Here is a 16,382-nt window from a genome sequence, read left to right on the forward strand (position 1 = left end):
CTAATTAAAGCCTCTTCATATTTACAACCCGCATCATTGGTATCATGAATTCTGTTTTCAGTTACTGTCTGCAGATTCCCTCTCTGAACAATTTCAAACTCAGCAATAACACTTCATTTTACATAAGTTTTATCTGATGTCCCCATACAGAGCTACCAGCTGTACAGCAAATGTGTGGCTCTCAAACTGGGGCCTAGCAGGCCGCAGACTCCATCCTGAGATCTACGGCCCCTTGCTGTCGTTGGCAAGCTCTCACAGCTATCACTGTGGCCATGGCTCAACACCGCACACAACTTAAAATTATCTGATTATTAGAATTTGTGGCCCACACTGCACTTTCTCCTTTATTTAATCTGTCCCCAGATCACACATTGGTTTAAATGTTTTGGCTGGTTTACAGATCATGCAGCCATCTGCACAGTAGGTGTGACACCATTTCTTCTTTTAGACAAAAGTTAACGTTACAAACAAAGATAAAGTCATCTGAAATGCTTTGGTGTTTGTTATTCTGCCTGGCTCACTTGGACCAACTCTAAGAAATAAATAGAATTATCTGTGTAAATCGATGAACATCTATGAAAAACAACACCCAGCAGAACGCTGAGCTTGCTCCATTACCTACGGTAATATCGTGACAGCTGAGGAGAGATGACCTGGCTCACTTCTCATCCCTCCTGTACAGATGGCTATTAAAGAGAAAGTACCCCTTTTGTATGGCCCATGCAGAAACCCTTTATGGGCTTTTCAAATAAGCCAGCATTGCCCACATGAGGGTAGCTTTCTCTTACCATTAAACTGCCCAGATTTCATCTTTTTTAATCCAGCTCTTGATGAAATAAGCCAGTATTTCCTCATATGCAACATCAAATGCTTGATTTCTTAATTCCCTGAATTCTTAGGTAACCAAATGAAGATTTTTTTTTTAAACTTCAATACTCTCCTTTAGTGTGAACGTTAATCATGATTTATTCTTCCTTAAGATGATATGGGTGGACCGTCGTGTGTGTGTGTGTGTGTGTGTGTGTGTGTGTGTGTGTGTGTGTGTATGGGCATGCACACACACACACACACACACCTACAGACATTATGACAAATTCATTTTTAATCATTATTTTTACAACTGCCAGTACATGCAGAGAGTTTGAAGTAAATTATAGCCTTTTGACTTTCTATGCAGAAATAAAGATATTTGGTTATTTCCTCAAAGTCAAGGTTTCTAAAGCAAGAGCTCTCAAGTTGAAATGCTTCAGAGATAGCCCCAAACACTACACCAGACGTTTTGATTAGTCAGCCAGCAGTCCATCTAGGGAAGAAAGAGAGGGAAGGAATGCCCTTTGTCACCTTCGGCATCACAACATTGTAAGACATATCAATGTCACTCACTATAAAGACACACTAAAATTTCACTGATTCTTCTAAAGAGATTTATGCATTCTTGACATTAGTGATACATAGCACATGCTCCATGCCATACAGGGCACATACATTCCTGCATGCATAGCACAAGTGTTAAGTTTTCCTACAGTCTTACAAATCACTATTCATGAGACACTGAGCTGGATAAAAAGTCAGTATCTCTGTCTGCATGGCTCTTTTCTGGCGAGCTACTATTTATGATGCCAAATTCCACTTTTGCTTTTCTAAGATGTAAATATATTTACTTCCCTAAAATGTTAGCTAGCATCATCCTTGACTTGTCAAGAACACTCACTGTTATGTCTGAATTTTTCCAATTTTTTTTTTTTCACAAACTGGGGTATTACGATTCCTTACATGCAATCATTACAACACAATCTTATACAATTTTGAAAAGATAAATGAGGCAAAACAAAATCTATTTCTAAGTAGATCTTTCAAAGGAATTCATAGGTTAAATGATCTGTACCTGCTCCCTTCATCCACAACTCTGAAAGGGAGGGCTGGACAAGGCCACAACTATATCCTGGCTACCTCTCTTCAAAGCCCAGGACTGCAGCAATCCATTTCAAGGAAAATGGTCTTTCTCCCTTTTGGTCATTTCTTTGTCAAGCTGACTGGCCCTTCATGGTGAGCATACTGCTGGTTGCCTATCACCAGCCACTTACAATTTGCTCAGTGTGTTTCATGAGACAGTTGTTTGTGGCTGTTTGGAACACATTCATCTCTTTAGGGATTTATGCGCTTGCTGTAATGCCAACCTCCATAGTGAACGAAATTTCTTTCTAACTAAAATAGATAATTAGAGGCTGGTAATTATTGGTCAAGAATTATCAGAGTGAAAAAATTAAGCTCCCCATAAACAGCTCTTGGCAATGCCATCTCTTTACACCATCCCATGCCTAGCAGCCCTTTATTCTGAGCACTTGCAGATTTACTCTACTACAATTGAGCCTCATAATTTTATATGAGGCAATCCCTTCATTGGATTAAATACATTTAGGCTTGCCGGTTCTGTCTCTTTGTTGTTAATATGTACCAAATAATAGTAACCAGAAATCTCATAGAGGAAAATAACAATAAATCTTTACTACTCGATAGATAGAGAAGGATGGATATACATTAAAAGTCATGGTGCAAAATGGTTTCTTTTGGGATTCTAAAAGTATGGCCAAAAATGAACAAAGGCCATGTGAAAAGAACAAAGGGAGACAAAAAAAAATTCTCATCTACACAGACATTAACTTTCCCCTAGGAAAGTTGTTAACAATATTTTTTAGTTCTCTCCCTCCCCTCAACCTCCCGCTCACTCTTTTGAGTATGTGTATGTAAGGAAGAAAAATCCCCAAGTAATTACTGGTGTGTGTGTGTGTGTGTGTGTGTGTGTGTGTGTGTGTGTGTGTGTGCACAAAGCTGTGTCAAAATGTGGTAATCAGGAAAGATTTTAGTTTTTCCTTAACAGGCATATGCCAAGTCCCTGGCTCATTTTACTAAGTAATTACTCCCACATTGAGATTACACATCCACCTAGCTGCAAACAGCACTTAAGGGCACCTCCCTGGTATAGGTGGTAGAAACATCAGTGAATTTGCTTTTTCAAATGTTCCTCATCAGCAGCATGAAACCAGCACAACCAGGAAGAGGTCAATCGGACATTGCTTTAAAAAAACACGTGTGCTCCCCAGAAAAAAGGAAAGGGCTTGGCTATAGAGGGACTTTCAAGTCACAGCTGACAGGGGCATCTGCAGGCTTTGCTGTCTATCAGGTGACAGGGTTCTTCCTCTAGACTGATTGTAAAACGAAATCTGCAAAAAACGTTATCCACCCTCTTAACCAAGTAAGAGGCTTTCAGACAGTCCCTAATCCCTCTTCCCCTACTAAATGTCTAGTTCAGATTATTTTTTTATTAGATAAAAAATACACAGAGATACACAATCTAAAAATATCCAGCCTCAATGGAGGTATTTTAGCCAACAAAATAATGCTGTCTGCCTCATTTGAAAGACTAAGTATCACACTGGGATTTTAGTAAGGGGCATCTTAGTCTCGAGACTCCCTCCTGCTTTACATTCTCTCTCTGGATATTAACAAGGAGAATGGAGTTTAAGAACTTGGATGCCTGGTCAACAGACAGAGCAATTAAGTGGATGCTATTCATTTGTTTAGGCCTCGAGTGCAAGAGAATCACATATTTTATTATTAAAAAATACCCTGAATATTAAATAATCAGGCCCAATGTGAAATGGAAAGGGATTTGCTTCTCTGATAAAAGGTGAATTGTTAAATGCTCCGATCCCAAGGGGAGGTGAGTGTCATATTAATCTACTATTACAGGGTTGGAAAAGCACTAACAATTCGAGGAATGTAAGATAAATACAAAGAGAAGGATACAGAACAATTGAGAGAAAATAAAATGAGCCAGGGCAGGCTGATGGCCAGACAAAATGATATAAAACTGGAGAGCCAAAAAGGTCCTTTAACACTCTATATTCAATTCAGATCCTACTTGTGGGAAAGTCCTACGTGCTCATCTGCATGGAATTAGAATTCCAGGAACTTACTTTCTATTGAAGGGGTCTGGATAGGAGCTGGACTCACTACATATTCTGTAGCTAGAAAATTTGAAGGTCAAGGTTATCAAAACCTGTATCATGAGTCAGAATTAGTGACCACGACCACCAAGCAACCCCGAAGAAACACAAAGATAGGTAAGTTATTTGGCAGGAATTGTTCCTTTATTCCCCCCTATCCTTTTCTCTTAAAAAAAGAAAAAAAAAAAAAAAAAAAAAAAAAAAGCAATTTTGGAAGTTCACAGTTCACATGGAGTATTTTTTCAGGATCTGAACAGGAGGCAATTTGCAAGGAACAGTCAGTGAATCCCTTCCATGCTGTGATTATCTTTTGCAGGCTTAAAAAGACCTCTTAATACTACTCTGCCATGGTGAAGAATATATTATTTTAATGCATAAGAAATCATTAATAATCTTCATACTTAAATATGAAAAACAAAGAGACAAAATGATCAATACATCAACTGCCATGTCTATGTTCCAGTTTCCAGTTAATAACTTAGTTTTTCTTAGTCAGTAATGATCATCTATAAAGTCTTATCATTTGAAACTTTTTTTAAAAAGCTAAGGCTATTATTGAAAAGCTATTAATCAATTTTCCAATGTGTTTCTAAATTATCTCCACTAGTTTAGACAAAACATTGCAAATTCTGCTATGGTCATTTTTACTGAGCTGGGGTGACAGTTGGAGTAACCCTAAAATGTACAACCTTAGAGCATTGTTCCTTGGCTGTAGAATACAAATTCATCCCCCCTAGAAACAAATTCTATGTCTAAAGTGTTGAGTTTTCCTTCTTACCTTATAAGGTTACTTATTAGCTTAATGTAAGGTCAACTGAACTTAAATATTATATCATACTTACTTATGTATTGATAAAACACCATGAAGTAAGTATGAAATTAAAAAAAAACTCATGGTATAAAAATACACATGAGTAACAAAAATAGTACAAAATAATAGCAATTGTCATTTCCTAGTAGCAGAAGATGTGCTTGATAAAGTTTAATTGGCTGGTAAAACTCTTAGCATTATTACTAAGTGCTTATCAAATTAAAAAAAAAAAAAAACACACACACACACACACACACACACACACACAGAAACTAACCCCTGAGGAATTAATGGATAATGGGACTATATGAAAAAGTTGTTGTAATTCTAGCCTATCTAATAAATGCAATACCCTAAAATCATTGGTCTGGAGTAACTTCAGACATCTTTTCCCTAACCACTTTTATAAAGATCTATGGAAAATTTGGTGGGGAATAAAAAATGATTACTGAATTCTTTACGTGAACTTTATGATCATGATAATTTCCAGGCTGTTGGAACCATACTTATAAAACTATTTTATGGCAATTTAAATTATTTATGTTTCCCCATCACAAAAACTCACCACTTTGGATTTTGATACAAAGATGCTTAAGCAACACACAGCAGTGCCATTATCATAATAACTTCTGAAATTAAAACCTGTCTAAAACTCTATGGAAAGCTAACATCCAGTTCATTAACCATTCCTGTTAGTTTTCAATAATGCAAAAATGATTAGAAGTTTAATTTGTTAATCACCTGTGCTTTGACTGGCAGAACATAGATAATCCTCTGCAGAAGTCTAAACTAGCCCTTGCAGAAAATAAAACATGCTAATGCCTTACCAGGTCTAATAAGAGGAACAACAACAAAAAAAAAATCAATCATGCCTAGGTAAGCTATTGATGGTGGAACAATTAATTCATCTTTAACGCGATTTAATTACATAGGTGCTGATGTACGCGCATAGAAGAAAAACAGATCAGTAATAAGGGGCCAAGTATCACTTACCAATCATGTGATTTGCCACATGGACTTGGATGTCCCACTCGTTGTAGAAAACCATCTGACATTTGATGCACTGGTAAGTCTTCTTCTGAGAAAACAAGCATAAACAGGGTTACTTAGACACGAGTGTCCAATTTGTTCCTTCTCAAGATCAGAGGCAAAATCCCTGACCACAGAGTGCTCCTTCCAAGATGCTAGTTTTGTCTGTGTGGCTCATTAACATTCTGTGGATTTCTCAGACAAATGCCAGGAGCGTCTCATCAAGACTGAGAGTTGACAGCCACTCCACAGCTTTATCCATGTATAATAAACAAAGGCATCACATTATGAAATAATAATAACATAAAGTAATGTAAGTGCTCTTAAGCTCAAAAGTAGACACTGGTATTAAAAATACCCATAACACATGCTCAGTCTCAAAAACCGACATCGTTAAGAACCAGAGAGTTTAATTCTGACCAAAGTCATGGTGCCTGCTGCTCCCAGAAATGAGTAAGTAAAATGACTAGTAAGTTAAGGGCCATAGCATTTTAGACAATGAAGCTAGAGATATGGCTTGGTAGATAAGCAAACTTGCTGCTCTTTCAGTGGACCAGGCTGGGTTCCCAGCACCCACATGGATGCTTGCTCACAACAGTCTGTCACCCTAGCTTCAGGGGATTTGCTACCTTCTGGCCTCTACAGGTACCTGTCACCAAGGTTATGCACAGACATACATGCAGCCTAAACACTCACACACACACACAATACATTTCGTTCCATTAAAATGGTATTTTTTTCCAAAGTCTGAAAGGCAGGTAATGCTTTTGAGATTCCAGTTCCATCCAGTGAAGTAGATGGAGCAGGGTATTTACGGTAATTTTTAGGACACACACAAAACTGAGCACCAGAGGGAGGAGAAAGATGGGCCTGATGCCCACCGTGACACAGAAAACAGGGAAAGCAAGAAAATGCCTTAAATTTCAATGAGGTGGCCTGATAAAAGCAGGCCATGTGACTTTTATGGCTGAATTTCAGGACATACTAGGTGGCCTCAGCAATTAAAGAATTGTTTGTGTTGTACAGAATGAGCCATCATATCCTTTGCAATTAAAGACCATTCACAACTAAAAATTACTTGGAAATATCAAATCTGCTACAATGCCATAAATAACTATAAAATCTCTCAAATGTGAGAAAATTATACCTGTAAAACTGCATACATGCTGTTTGTTCTAATCATTCCCATGAGATTAACCTTTCACAGGCAGTCATGTAACGTGTTTTACTTGTGGTATTCACAGGAAATATGAGTCATAAATAAATGAGTCCTACATTACAATGCATTTTGAAGATTACAAATTGTTTAGAGGATGAAAATAAAATTAAGCATTAAAATAATATAGATTCACTTGGGATTAAAATGGACAAATACCACAAATATCAGCTTTTCCTAATTATTATAATCTATGTAGCATTTTCTATAACAATGGACATTATACCTAGCAAACTATGGAAACTTAGGCATGTATGTGATACAGATGTCTAAATAACCAAAGGTCGCTGCACATTAGAATACCTTGGACTGAATGTACTGAATCTTAATCTACCCAGGGTTTCAAACACCCTGACAATCAAGGACAAAGATTTACTGTACAGAGCTGTTCACAAGACCCTTTGATGGTGACGTATGGAGCAACATGTGCTGTATAAATAACATCCATCCCTTTTGTAACAATATTTCCCTTTAGAACTAGTTAGAAAATATTTCTTACTCCCTGATGACCTACATTATATATTGTTTATTAGCATACTTCAAGCATCATTCCTGATATGTGACCTTGCTGAAAAACAAAGAAACATAAACTTAATGGCTAGTCTTTTCTCTTGTTAGCACAGTAAAACATAGAATATGTCGAAAACTGTCTCCAAAAAATGATGACTGATGAGCATGTTGCTGGAATGTACTCAGGGTGCTTTTTTTTTTTTTTCTTTTTCTCCCCCACTAATAAAGGATAAAATCAGTTAAAAAGCCAAGGTAATAAAATGCCAGCACTTTGACAATCTTCAAAATGAAATGACATATTTAAAGACCCCTGTAAGTTTACTCTCATTGAGAGAAAATGCTTTTGTCAGTAATGATAATTCACAGAGCTAATTCTCTCCACCTCACAGTGTCTAAAATGCTTTCCTCTGCTTTACATCAACATGGCCATGTTCTTAGCTGCATATACCGAAATCTACAGCCAGATAGACATGTAAAGCAAGGCACCATGATATGAGTGGGCCAGCTTCATCCATCTCAGCATCCTCCCTAAGGATCCCTCAAAACAAAGCCATGACATGGAAAAGGAGGTGTGCTAAGAGAGGTCCAGCAAAAGCCATGGTGCAAAATTCATTCCCACCGTCCAGTCCTTAAAATGGTACATTTAAACAGCCTGTAAAACTCTTCATTACAAGAGGCTCTTCACAAAATGTCTGAGAATCCAGTGCCCCTGCACACCACCCTCTGAGTAGAGAGATCTAAACTGAACCTGTTCCTTGGAGAGCTCTGCATGGCTGAGATTACCTGGGTTCACCCTAATTCTAGGCCCCAATCCACCCTCCTCTTTTTTCTAGTATTGCTCCCAACCCTAGGCTGTGGCTATAAAGAGCAGGACGAATCCCTTGTCTAATAGGCAGTTACATTAACCCCCTTTTCAGTCTGAGAGCAGGGACCCCTCACAACAGACTGGCGAATGAATGGCTTCCCATTGCTCTAATAAACAGAGCCCCAAGTGAAGAAGCCAGATGCCTGAGGGGTGACCTGGTGCTTGCAGAGTGCAAAAGGACCTGCCACCTCCCTTGGGACAATTGCTTCCATTTATATGAAAGACAACAACAAAAAAAGTCAAGTGAGATAATTCCTCTTAAAAGCAGGTGAAGTAGAAACAGAACCTCCATTGTTTGGGCCCCAGATTGGCCTTGATCAACGCTTAGGTTGTCAATTTACTTGAAATGCTAATTTAGTACCATTTTTAAAAGAGACTTTTTTTTTTTTTCATTAGCCTTTTTAAATGTGCTACTTGGGAGTGGGATTGTCATTTCCTGATTGTTCTCTTTTGTTTTCTGATACTGATAGATGTAATTATCAAGGATACAACTTTTTCCTAGCACCTCATTATTTTTGATTGATTTTGAGAACAATTTAAATGTGCCTCTTTGACATTTTTGTTTTCAGCTATACTCTGGTTAAGACATTCAGAGACTTTCAGAAAAGAGCATCTCATAAGTAAAAAAAAAAAAAAAAAATGATTAAAGATCTCTAATAACGTATAGTATAAAAATTCCTGTTCTGATTAACCCTATCACCCTCTATTTGATCTCTGCCCTATTACTTTTAGACTACATTTATCTTACCAAATTAAACAAAAATTATGAATTTTAAAAATCATGTTTTAAACCGGTAGATTGCTTTGATTTTTTTTAAAAGTAATATAGTAATTGCATTTAAAAAAATAAGAGTCCATACAACTCTCAAAGACAGAAACCAGTGTCAGTTCCCACCACTACTATTAAATATGTCTCTAACTATGATGTCCCTCTTTCTCCACCTCCCTTCATTCTTTTTTAACTGCTGTAAAACAGAATCTCACTGTACATCTCAGGCTGGCTTTGAACCTGGCATTCTTCCCCTCTCAGCCTTCCAGTTATCATTATTATAGATGTCTGCCTACACACTTGGTGATGTAAATTTCTTTTTCTGACCATTCGAAAGGTCAGAAACACTAGGCTTTTCCAGGAGGGAATTTAGTTCATGATGACTTGATGATGGGAGAGTCTAGGTGAGAGAACAATGAACAACAGCAACAAAAAAAGACTAAAAGAAATGCTAAAATTAGAAAGCCACTACTTTGCAGGGATTTAGATAGCCATTAGTAGGTGCTGAGCACTTAGGAGAGAAAGGTTCAAAGAATCTTAACCTGAAACCATTAAGGTTAACAATCTCATTCCTAGTAAATACAAAGACAGAAGAGTAAACATGGCCCCGAGGGCTGGGGGACCACACACAACCCAGAAAATTCTTTTAGGGAACTGAACTATTATCTTTAAAATGTATAGGTCACAGGAAAGGGTTGGTGACTATTCCCAGGCCCCACCAACTGTAACATAAGAGGTCTGACCTGGGGATGAGGGAGCCAGTAAAGTATTTGAGCAGTTGGGGAAATGTGGTCGCCATCTGGTTATTACATGTTACTAGGGGCTAATGGGTGAGGTTTGTACAATAGGAAATGGGCAGTGTCCTTTATGTCAGGAGAGTCACATCATAAGTATAGAGATGAAGGGCTTATTTGTACATTTTCTTACTTGGTTCCCTCCCCCTACATTTTAACATGGCTTCTGCAGGTAAATCTAAAATCCCATTATAGAAGCAGGCTTTCCTGTGGAGCATGCTGGTTTTGACAGTATCAGAGATGATGGGGAAACAGCTCATACTTACAAGGGGACTATTTCTGCTAACTTGGTCTCAGGTCCCCAGTGATCCCAGACCCTTCTCTGTAGAAGAGGTTCCAAATTCCCGGAGTCTATTGCAGAACTTTCCATTTTCTCTCAATATTCCGTAGTTTTAAGACCATATTGCAAATTTACTTATTTCAAAACTGAAAGAACGGTTTCATTCTGAACTCTCACAAATGCTGTTAATCCCTCAGTTTTCTTCTGGTTAAATTAACACAGTTACTGGGTCTCCACTCACTTTGTCCAGAACCTTCCATGAGACCAACACTGGAACCTCTCCTCCTCCTCTCATGTGTCAAATGCCTTTCCACACATATGTTTAGAAATTGCAGTGGTGCAGGTAATCCCGCCCTCAATGTAAGCTATCTGGTCTACCATCTCTACCAAGGCATCAATTCAATGACCAGCTTCAGCTGCTAATTTTAAATATTCAAATACCCTGGCCTTAAAATTGCTTAAAAAAAAAAAACTGTCACTCTTATTAGTGGAAAGTGTTCTTATCTTTCTAAATTATCAAACTTACCATCTCATTTCAGACTTTGTCAGTCGGTTCCCTTAGGAGGCTTTTTCTCCCTCCACCTTTTGGTCAGTGTAAGACTCATTCACATATTTTGAAGTTTTGATTGGAAGCCCACTTGGAGAGAATGCCTTTTGGCTATTACCTCTCCGAGGCCATGCCAGGCTGCTGGACCTGAGCCTCACAGAGGGGCATTTCCTGTGCACCTGCTCTCCACACAATACATTCAATTTCAAGTCAGAAACCTGCCTCTCTTCTTGTGCCTTTTAACTCTCTAGCTGAAAAACTCAAGTACTAAGTGGTGATCAACAATGGGATTTTTCCTGTTTCTTGTCAAGAAAAGGAAATCTGTCTCATTCCTGCTTTATTTGTTTGTTTATTGTTCATTTATCTATCTGTGCACATGTGCCTGCCTGGCTTATATAGGCCTGAACTCAGAGCCACACACATGCTAAACAAGCATTATCTATCGTTGAATTACACCGGAGATTCCCCACCCCTGGCACTACCTTAAAAAGCAGTGCTAAAAGCTAAGCATGATGGCACACACTACAATCTTACTACTCAGAAGGCAAAGGCAGATGGATTGGGAGTTCAAAGCCAGGGGCTGGAGAGATGGCTCAATGGTTAAGAGCATTGGCTGCTCTTCTAGAGGACTCAGGTTCAATTCTCAGCACCCACACAGTAGCTAATAGCCATCTTAACTCTAGTCTCCCTGGGATCTGGGGCCCTCTTCTTGTCCCCAATAACACCAGGCATGTATGTGATACACAAATGCTGCTATAACACACATACACATAAAATAAATAATAACAAATGAGTATTTGTTGTTATACAACCATGCCTTTTCAAAAAAACCTAAAAATAGATAAATGGATAAGTAGCACATCTGGTTTTGTCTTACGAGATGGAACTGTAATTTAAATTCCCACTGCAAAAGAGCCCAGTGCTCCTGTGTACCTGCAGGCCCTTGTTTTCAGCCTCAATGGCACATTTGGTTTCTATGCTTCAGTGATGAAGGAGTTTTGCACTTGACTATGTCTACCTGGCTTCCTATTTTCTATTTCATCAGCATCACTCTGTTTGGAGCAGGACCACTTCTCCTAACTGTCTTATAGCCCTCAGCTTCCTCTATTTCACCAATCTCAATCATGGAAAAGGCAGTCAGAAATGCTGTAGGATGTTCTACAGCGATGCTAATCTATACTCAGCCCAATTATATCCAGCAATTTTAGTAGGAAAGAAACTCTAGAATGTTCTTCCTACAATTAGTTGCTACTTAGTGGCTTCATCGTTCAGCTGAGTGATGTCATTTAATGACCATGAGTCTTAGTTAACTTCGCTGTGAATTAAAAATAATAAAGCTTGCATCTTAGAGTTATATATGAAATGAGAACCGCATAAGCATGCTTAGCAGTATGCCTACTGAGTAGCAAGTCAGCACTCAACAGTAACTGTCTTTGCTGCTCTTTTACTTGACAGTTTATTATGGGGATGTAATGAAATGGTACTAACAGGCACACAAAGATTCTTCTTGAAGGTGGGCTCCAAGGGTGGACTTTAGCAGCCTGTTAACCTTTGTTTCACGGAAAACATACAAACTTAGATCTTATGACCATTAAGAGTTCCAATGTCTATTTTTAAAAACTCAATAATTGGCAGTATAAAGAACACCACATTTAGTCACAGGGTGGAGAGATGGAAAGGAAGAAATTTAAGAAAATCTGTACAAAGATTGAAACTGGGCCAAGAAGATGGCTCCCTAGGTAAAATACTTGCCATGCAAGCTGAGGACGGGAGTTTTTATTAGCAGCACAGACAGAAGTGGCAGCCCACATGTGATTCTACAGGTCTGAAGGAGAAACAGGGGTTCCCTGGCACAAGCTAGCTAGCTAAAGTAGCTGAACTAACAAGTCCGAGGTTCAAGAAAGAGACCCTGAATCCATTAGTATAGAAGTAAGAGAACAATTGAGGAAGACATTGAGTGTCTTCCAACCTCCAAGTACACATGAACTTACATACATACATACCTGTACACATGTGTATTCCCACACACATTTGAACACACATACACACACCTGTGCATACTAATTCACATGAAACTAACTAGGTCAAACAAGCTAGATGAAACAAAACACAAACAAAACACTTTTAATGTCTATAGCAATATATATTGCCACTGTAAAAGCAAATTTATTAATTACAAATCATATATGATCAGTAACACCTCCACTTGGCAGTGTTTTGCTTGCAACAAATGGATATTGTATATGAGTGAGTCATGAGGCAACCACAACCACTTTGTACAAATAATATTTAGGCATTTTACTAATTTAGTCTAGTCACTTCCCACGTAATAGTGAACTAATATGAAAATAAGTCATTCAACACAGAGGGGAAAGTGGCTGAAATTCAATAAAAGCTACCAACGATGATAAACTTGCCCCCATTACCCAACAAAATATGGAAGTATCACTATGTGTAATCCTTGAGGACTGGCGAACACTTGTCTAATGCCTGGCACGTGGTAAGCCCTAACAACCAAGAGGAATTAGCATAGTGTCTGAATTCGGGGAACTACAATTACACTTTGGGAAAGGAAAGACATAAATATTAAAGTCCTACAAGGATTTTGCCAACATAAGATGGCAAGGCAATTCAGGAACAAGCAGCTGTGTTGGTATACAGTGAATGGAGCTAAAACAAGTTAGGTAGGGACAAAACAATACAACCAGGGGGAGTCATTAAAAAAATGCCCTGGAGGTGACCTATGATCTAAAATGGAGTAATTCTCTGGAGTCTAAATCTATTATAAAGTGCCTACCACATGCCAGGCATGATGCTCACTGTCTCTTGGTGCATTTGCTAGATTGAGGAGAACAAATTATTGAAGAATCAGGGTCACAGATTGCTTCTGGCCAACAGGCTAGACAGAAAACATGGCAGAAAGAAGAAACTTTACCTAGTTAATAGCAATAGATCATTGTTTTAAGTATGTCTTATTAGTGTATCAGAGAAAGTTATTTACTTGAGCATATTTATTTTCGAAAATAAAATCCAAACTCTACAAAGACTTAAGCTACTGAAGGGTAAAAAGTCAACCCAGTTTTCCATCTTTTACTGGGTATCTTAAATATTAGATAAAATGTACTAAAATACATTATTTCCAAATATATCTTTGATAGTCAAAATTCAGGAAATAATTGAGTCTTCAGAACATTCTAACAGGTATTCATACACAAAAGCCCCCAAACAACCAAAATTTTGTTTTAAGATAGAGTCATATCCATTATATTCAGCAAATACTATGAAAAAAAGTTACTGCTTTGGAGGTCATAAATTAAGAATCTTTTCTAAGGTTTAAAATGAATAAAGCAATAATTCAAATAAGTTCAAAATGACTTATCAGAAATTTGCCTCCAATTTGGCGTAGTTACTTGAACTTAATGTTGAACTTTAAAAACTGCCTTTGGTTCTTAGATTTCTCACTCAGATGAGTTAGTTACCTCTTCTCCCTTGTTTCTCTCAATTTACATTTCGGTGCTCTTCCCAAAGAGATCAGTTTATGCCCTGTCTTACTAGGGCTCCCGAGGAACTTCAGGTGGTTATCTTTTATAATCTCATTAAAAGGCAGAGGGGTTCAGCGAGCCTTTACCCCATTGTGAATACCAATCTAGGCGAATCAAATCCCTTATTGTCTATGGGACAATGAGTTGATACCTTCCGTTTATTGCCTGACCATTGGTGGTCTAACCAGTCACCCTACACTCACCACCTCCATTCAAAATCACTACCTGCAGTGTTCTGTTCCTACTTGTAGGGATTCCTAATCATCGCATAGAGCACCGGAAACCAGTCAACTGGAAGAGGCTGAATATAGGCTAACTTTTGAAATCACATATACCAAAAAGAGAAAGTTGAAGAAGTTATAGAAGAATATGCTAACTCATGAATTAAGGCAGAGAATTTGCCTCTGATTACTCTTGGCTGCAGCATGAATTCCTAGTTTAATGAGAGTTTGCGATTTGTAGTGGATTTCAGTTAACTTTCTGTCCCAACTCTTCTATATAAATTCCTATCATACAAAAAAGGAGTAGAGAAATCACGTGTATAGAAATATTATCTTATATATTGATTTCTTTCATCACAGCTGAAGAGAAAAGGAAGAAGTCAAAATGTTTGACTTACATTAAGGTCTATTGAGCGCATCAGCTTATCGTACACTGATGCATCTAGCTTAGGTCCCTGGAGCTTCCTTTCTGTCTCATGGTAGCTATGGTGATGTATGTATGGAAAGATGAAAGAGCCAGGACACATTACAGGGTGTTCCCTCACCATTCAACTGCATCACCTGTCGGTAGGGACCAAATTCTGAGGGTTAGTGACACTGTTTATAACCCTATTGTAAACTGTGGAGAGTATAATGAAACAGAAAAGATACTTCTAGCTTTTATGAAGAAACATATTCTTGGGCTAGGGAGATGGTTCTGTTAGTAAAGCACTTGCCTCCCAAGTGTTAAGACCTAAGTTTGGATCACCAGAACCATGTAAAAATCTAGTTTGGTAACTCATGTTTGTCATTCCACTGATGGAGGGAAAGCAGAGTCAAGCAAATGTCTGGATCACACTGGCCAGCTAGTCTAGACGACTTGATAAAGTTCTAGGCCAGTGAGAGATGGTCTAAAATAAAGTTCAGGGTGCCTGAAGAACAGCATTACACAATCCACTGATTTCCATGTGCACACATGCACCAAACCTAACTATGCACATACATGAGCATCTATCACATGTACACACACACACACACACACACACACACACACCTTTCTTATGTAATTTCTGTCATAAAAGAAAGTCCAGGGGCTTAATAGGTTTATTAGCCCTTTGAGTACTTGATAGCATTGGATAAAACAATAAAACCTTATTTCTTACTAGATCATGACTCTTTTTTATTCTATTACAATAATACTTGATGGGAGATGCCATTATGTATGTATGTTTCTCATACTGGTTAATAAATAAAGCACTGTTGGCCAATAGGAAAGCAAGATAGGAGGGACTAGGAGACAAGGAGGAAATAGGAAGTAGGGAGGAGGAGCCAAGATGGAGAGTCTGGAGAAAGCAGTACGCGGCAGCCGGCTCCTGGTAAGAAGACCACATGGAAATACATAGATTAACACAAATGGGTTAATACTTAAGACAGAGCTAGCCGATAAGAAAGTAGTAACTGGCCAACAGTATAATATCTAATACAGAATCTCTGTGTATTATTTGGGGCTGGCGCGGCGGCTGGACAATACTAGGCGGCGGGTGGAAAATCTGTACTCGTTACAAATACTTGCATGTTTTATCTGGATTATTTCTACAGTGTTAATCTATGCCATAAAGGGGTTATGCACTCTTTAAGGGTGGATAGAGGGCTTTCATATCTATTCCAACACATGGCTTATTATTTAGACATAATAAATATGTGCATTTCATATGTTTATTGTAAACTTTAAAAGCCTCACTTATGCATGTTCTGTTTATTTGGGTTTACTACTTATTTCTACTTTTTGGTAGCGCTGGGGATTGAACCCTG

General features: G+C 38.2%; 1 protein-coding gene across 3 annotated transcripts in view; it reads right to left on the reverse strand.

Moving 5' to 3' along the window:
• Positions 1 to 16,382, reverse strand: part of Znf521 (zinc finger protein 521) — a 273,551-nt gene that overhangs the window by 118,750 nt on the left and 138,419 nt on the right. For 2 of the 3 annotated variants that reach the window (XM_051202004.1, XM_051202002.1), the window contains one exon: positions 5,812 to 5,896. In XM_051202004.1, coding sequence (XP_051057961.1) covers positions 5,812 to 5,896 — 85 coding nt within the window. The remainder of the gene's footprint in view (positions 1 to 5,811; positions 5,897 to 16,382) is intronic. The other variant, XM_051202003.1, reaches the window with a different exon arrangement.

The sequence above is a fragment of the Phodopus roborovskii genome, unplaced genomic scaffold (assembly GCF_943737965.1).
Source record: "Phodopus roborovskii unplaced genomic scaffold, PHOROB, whole genome shotgun sequence".
NCBI classification, from domain to species: Eukaryota; Metazoa; Chordata; class Mammalia; order Rodentia; family Cricetidae; genus Phodopus; species Phodopus roborovskii.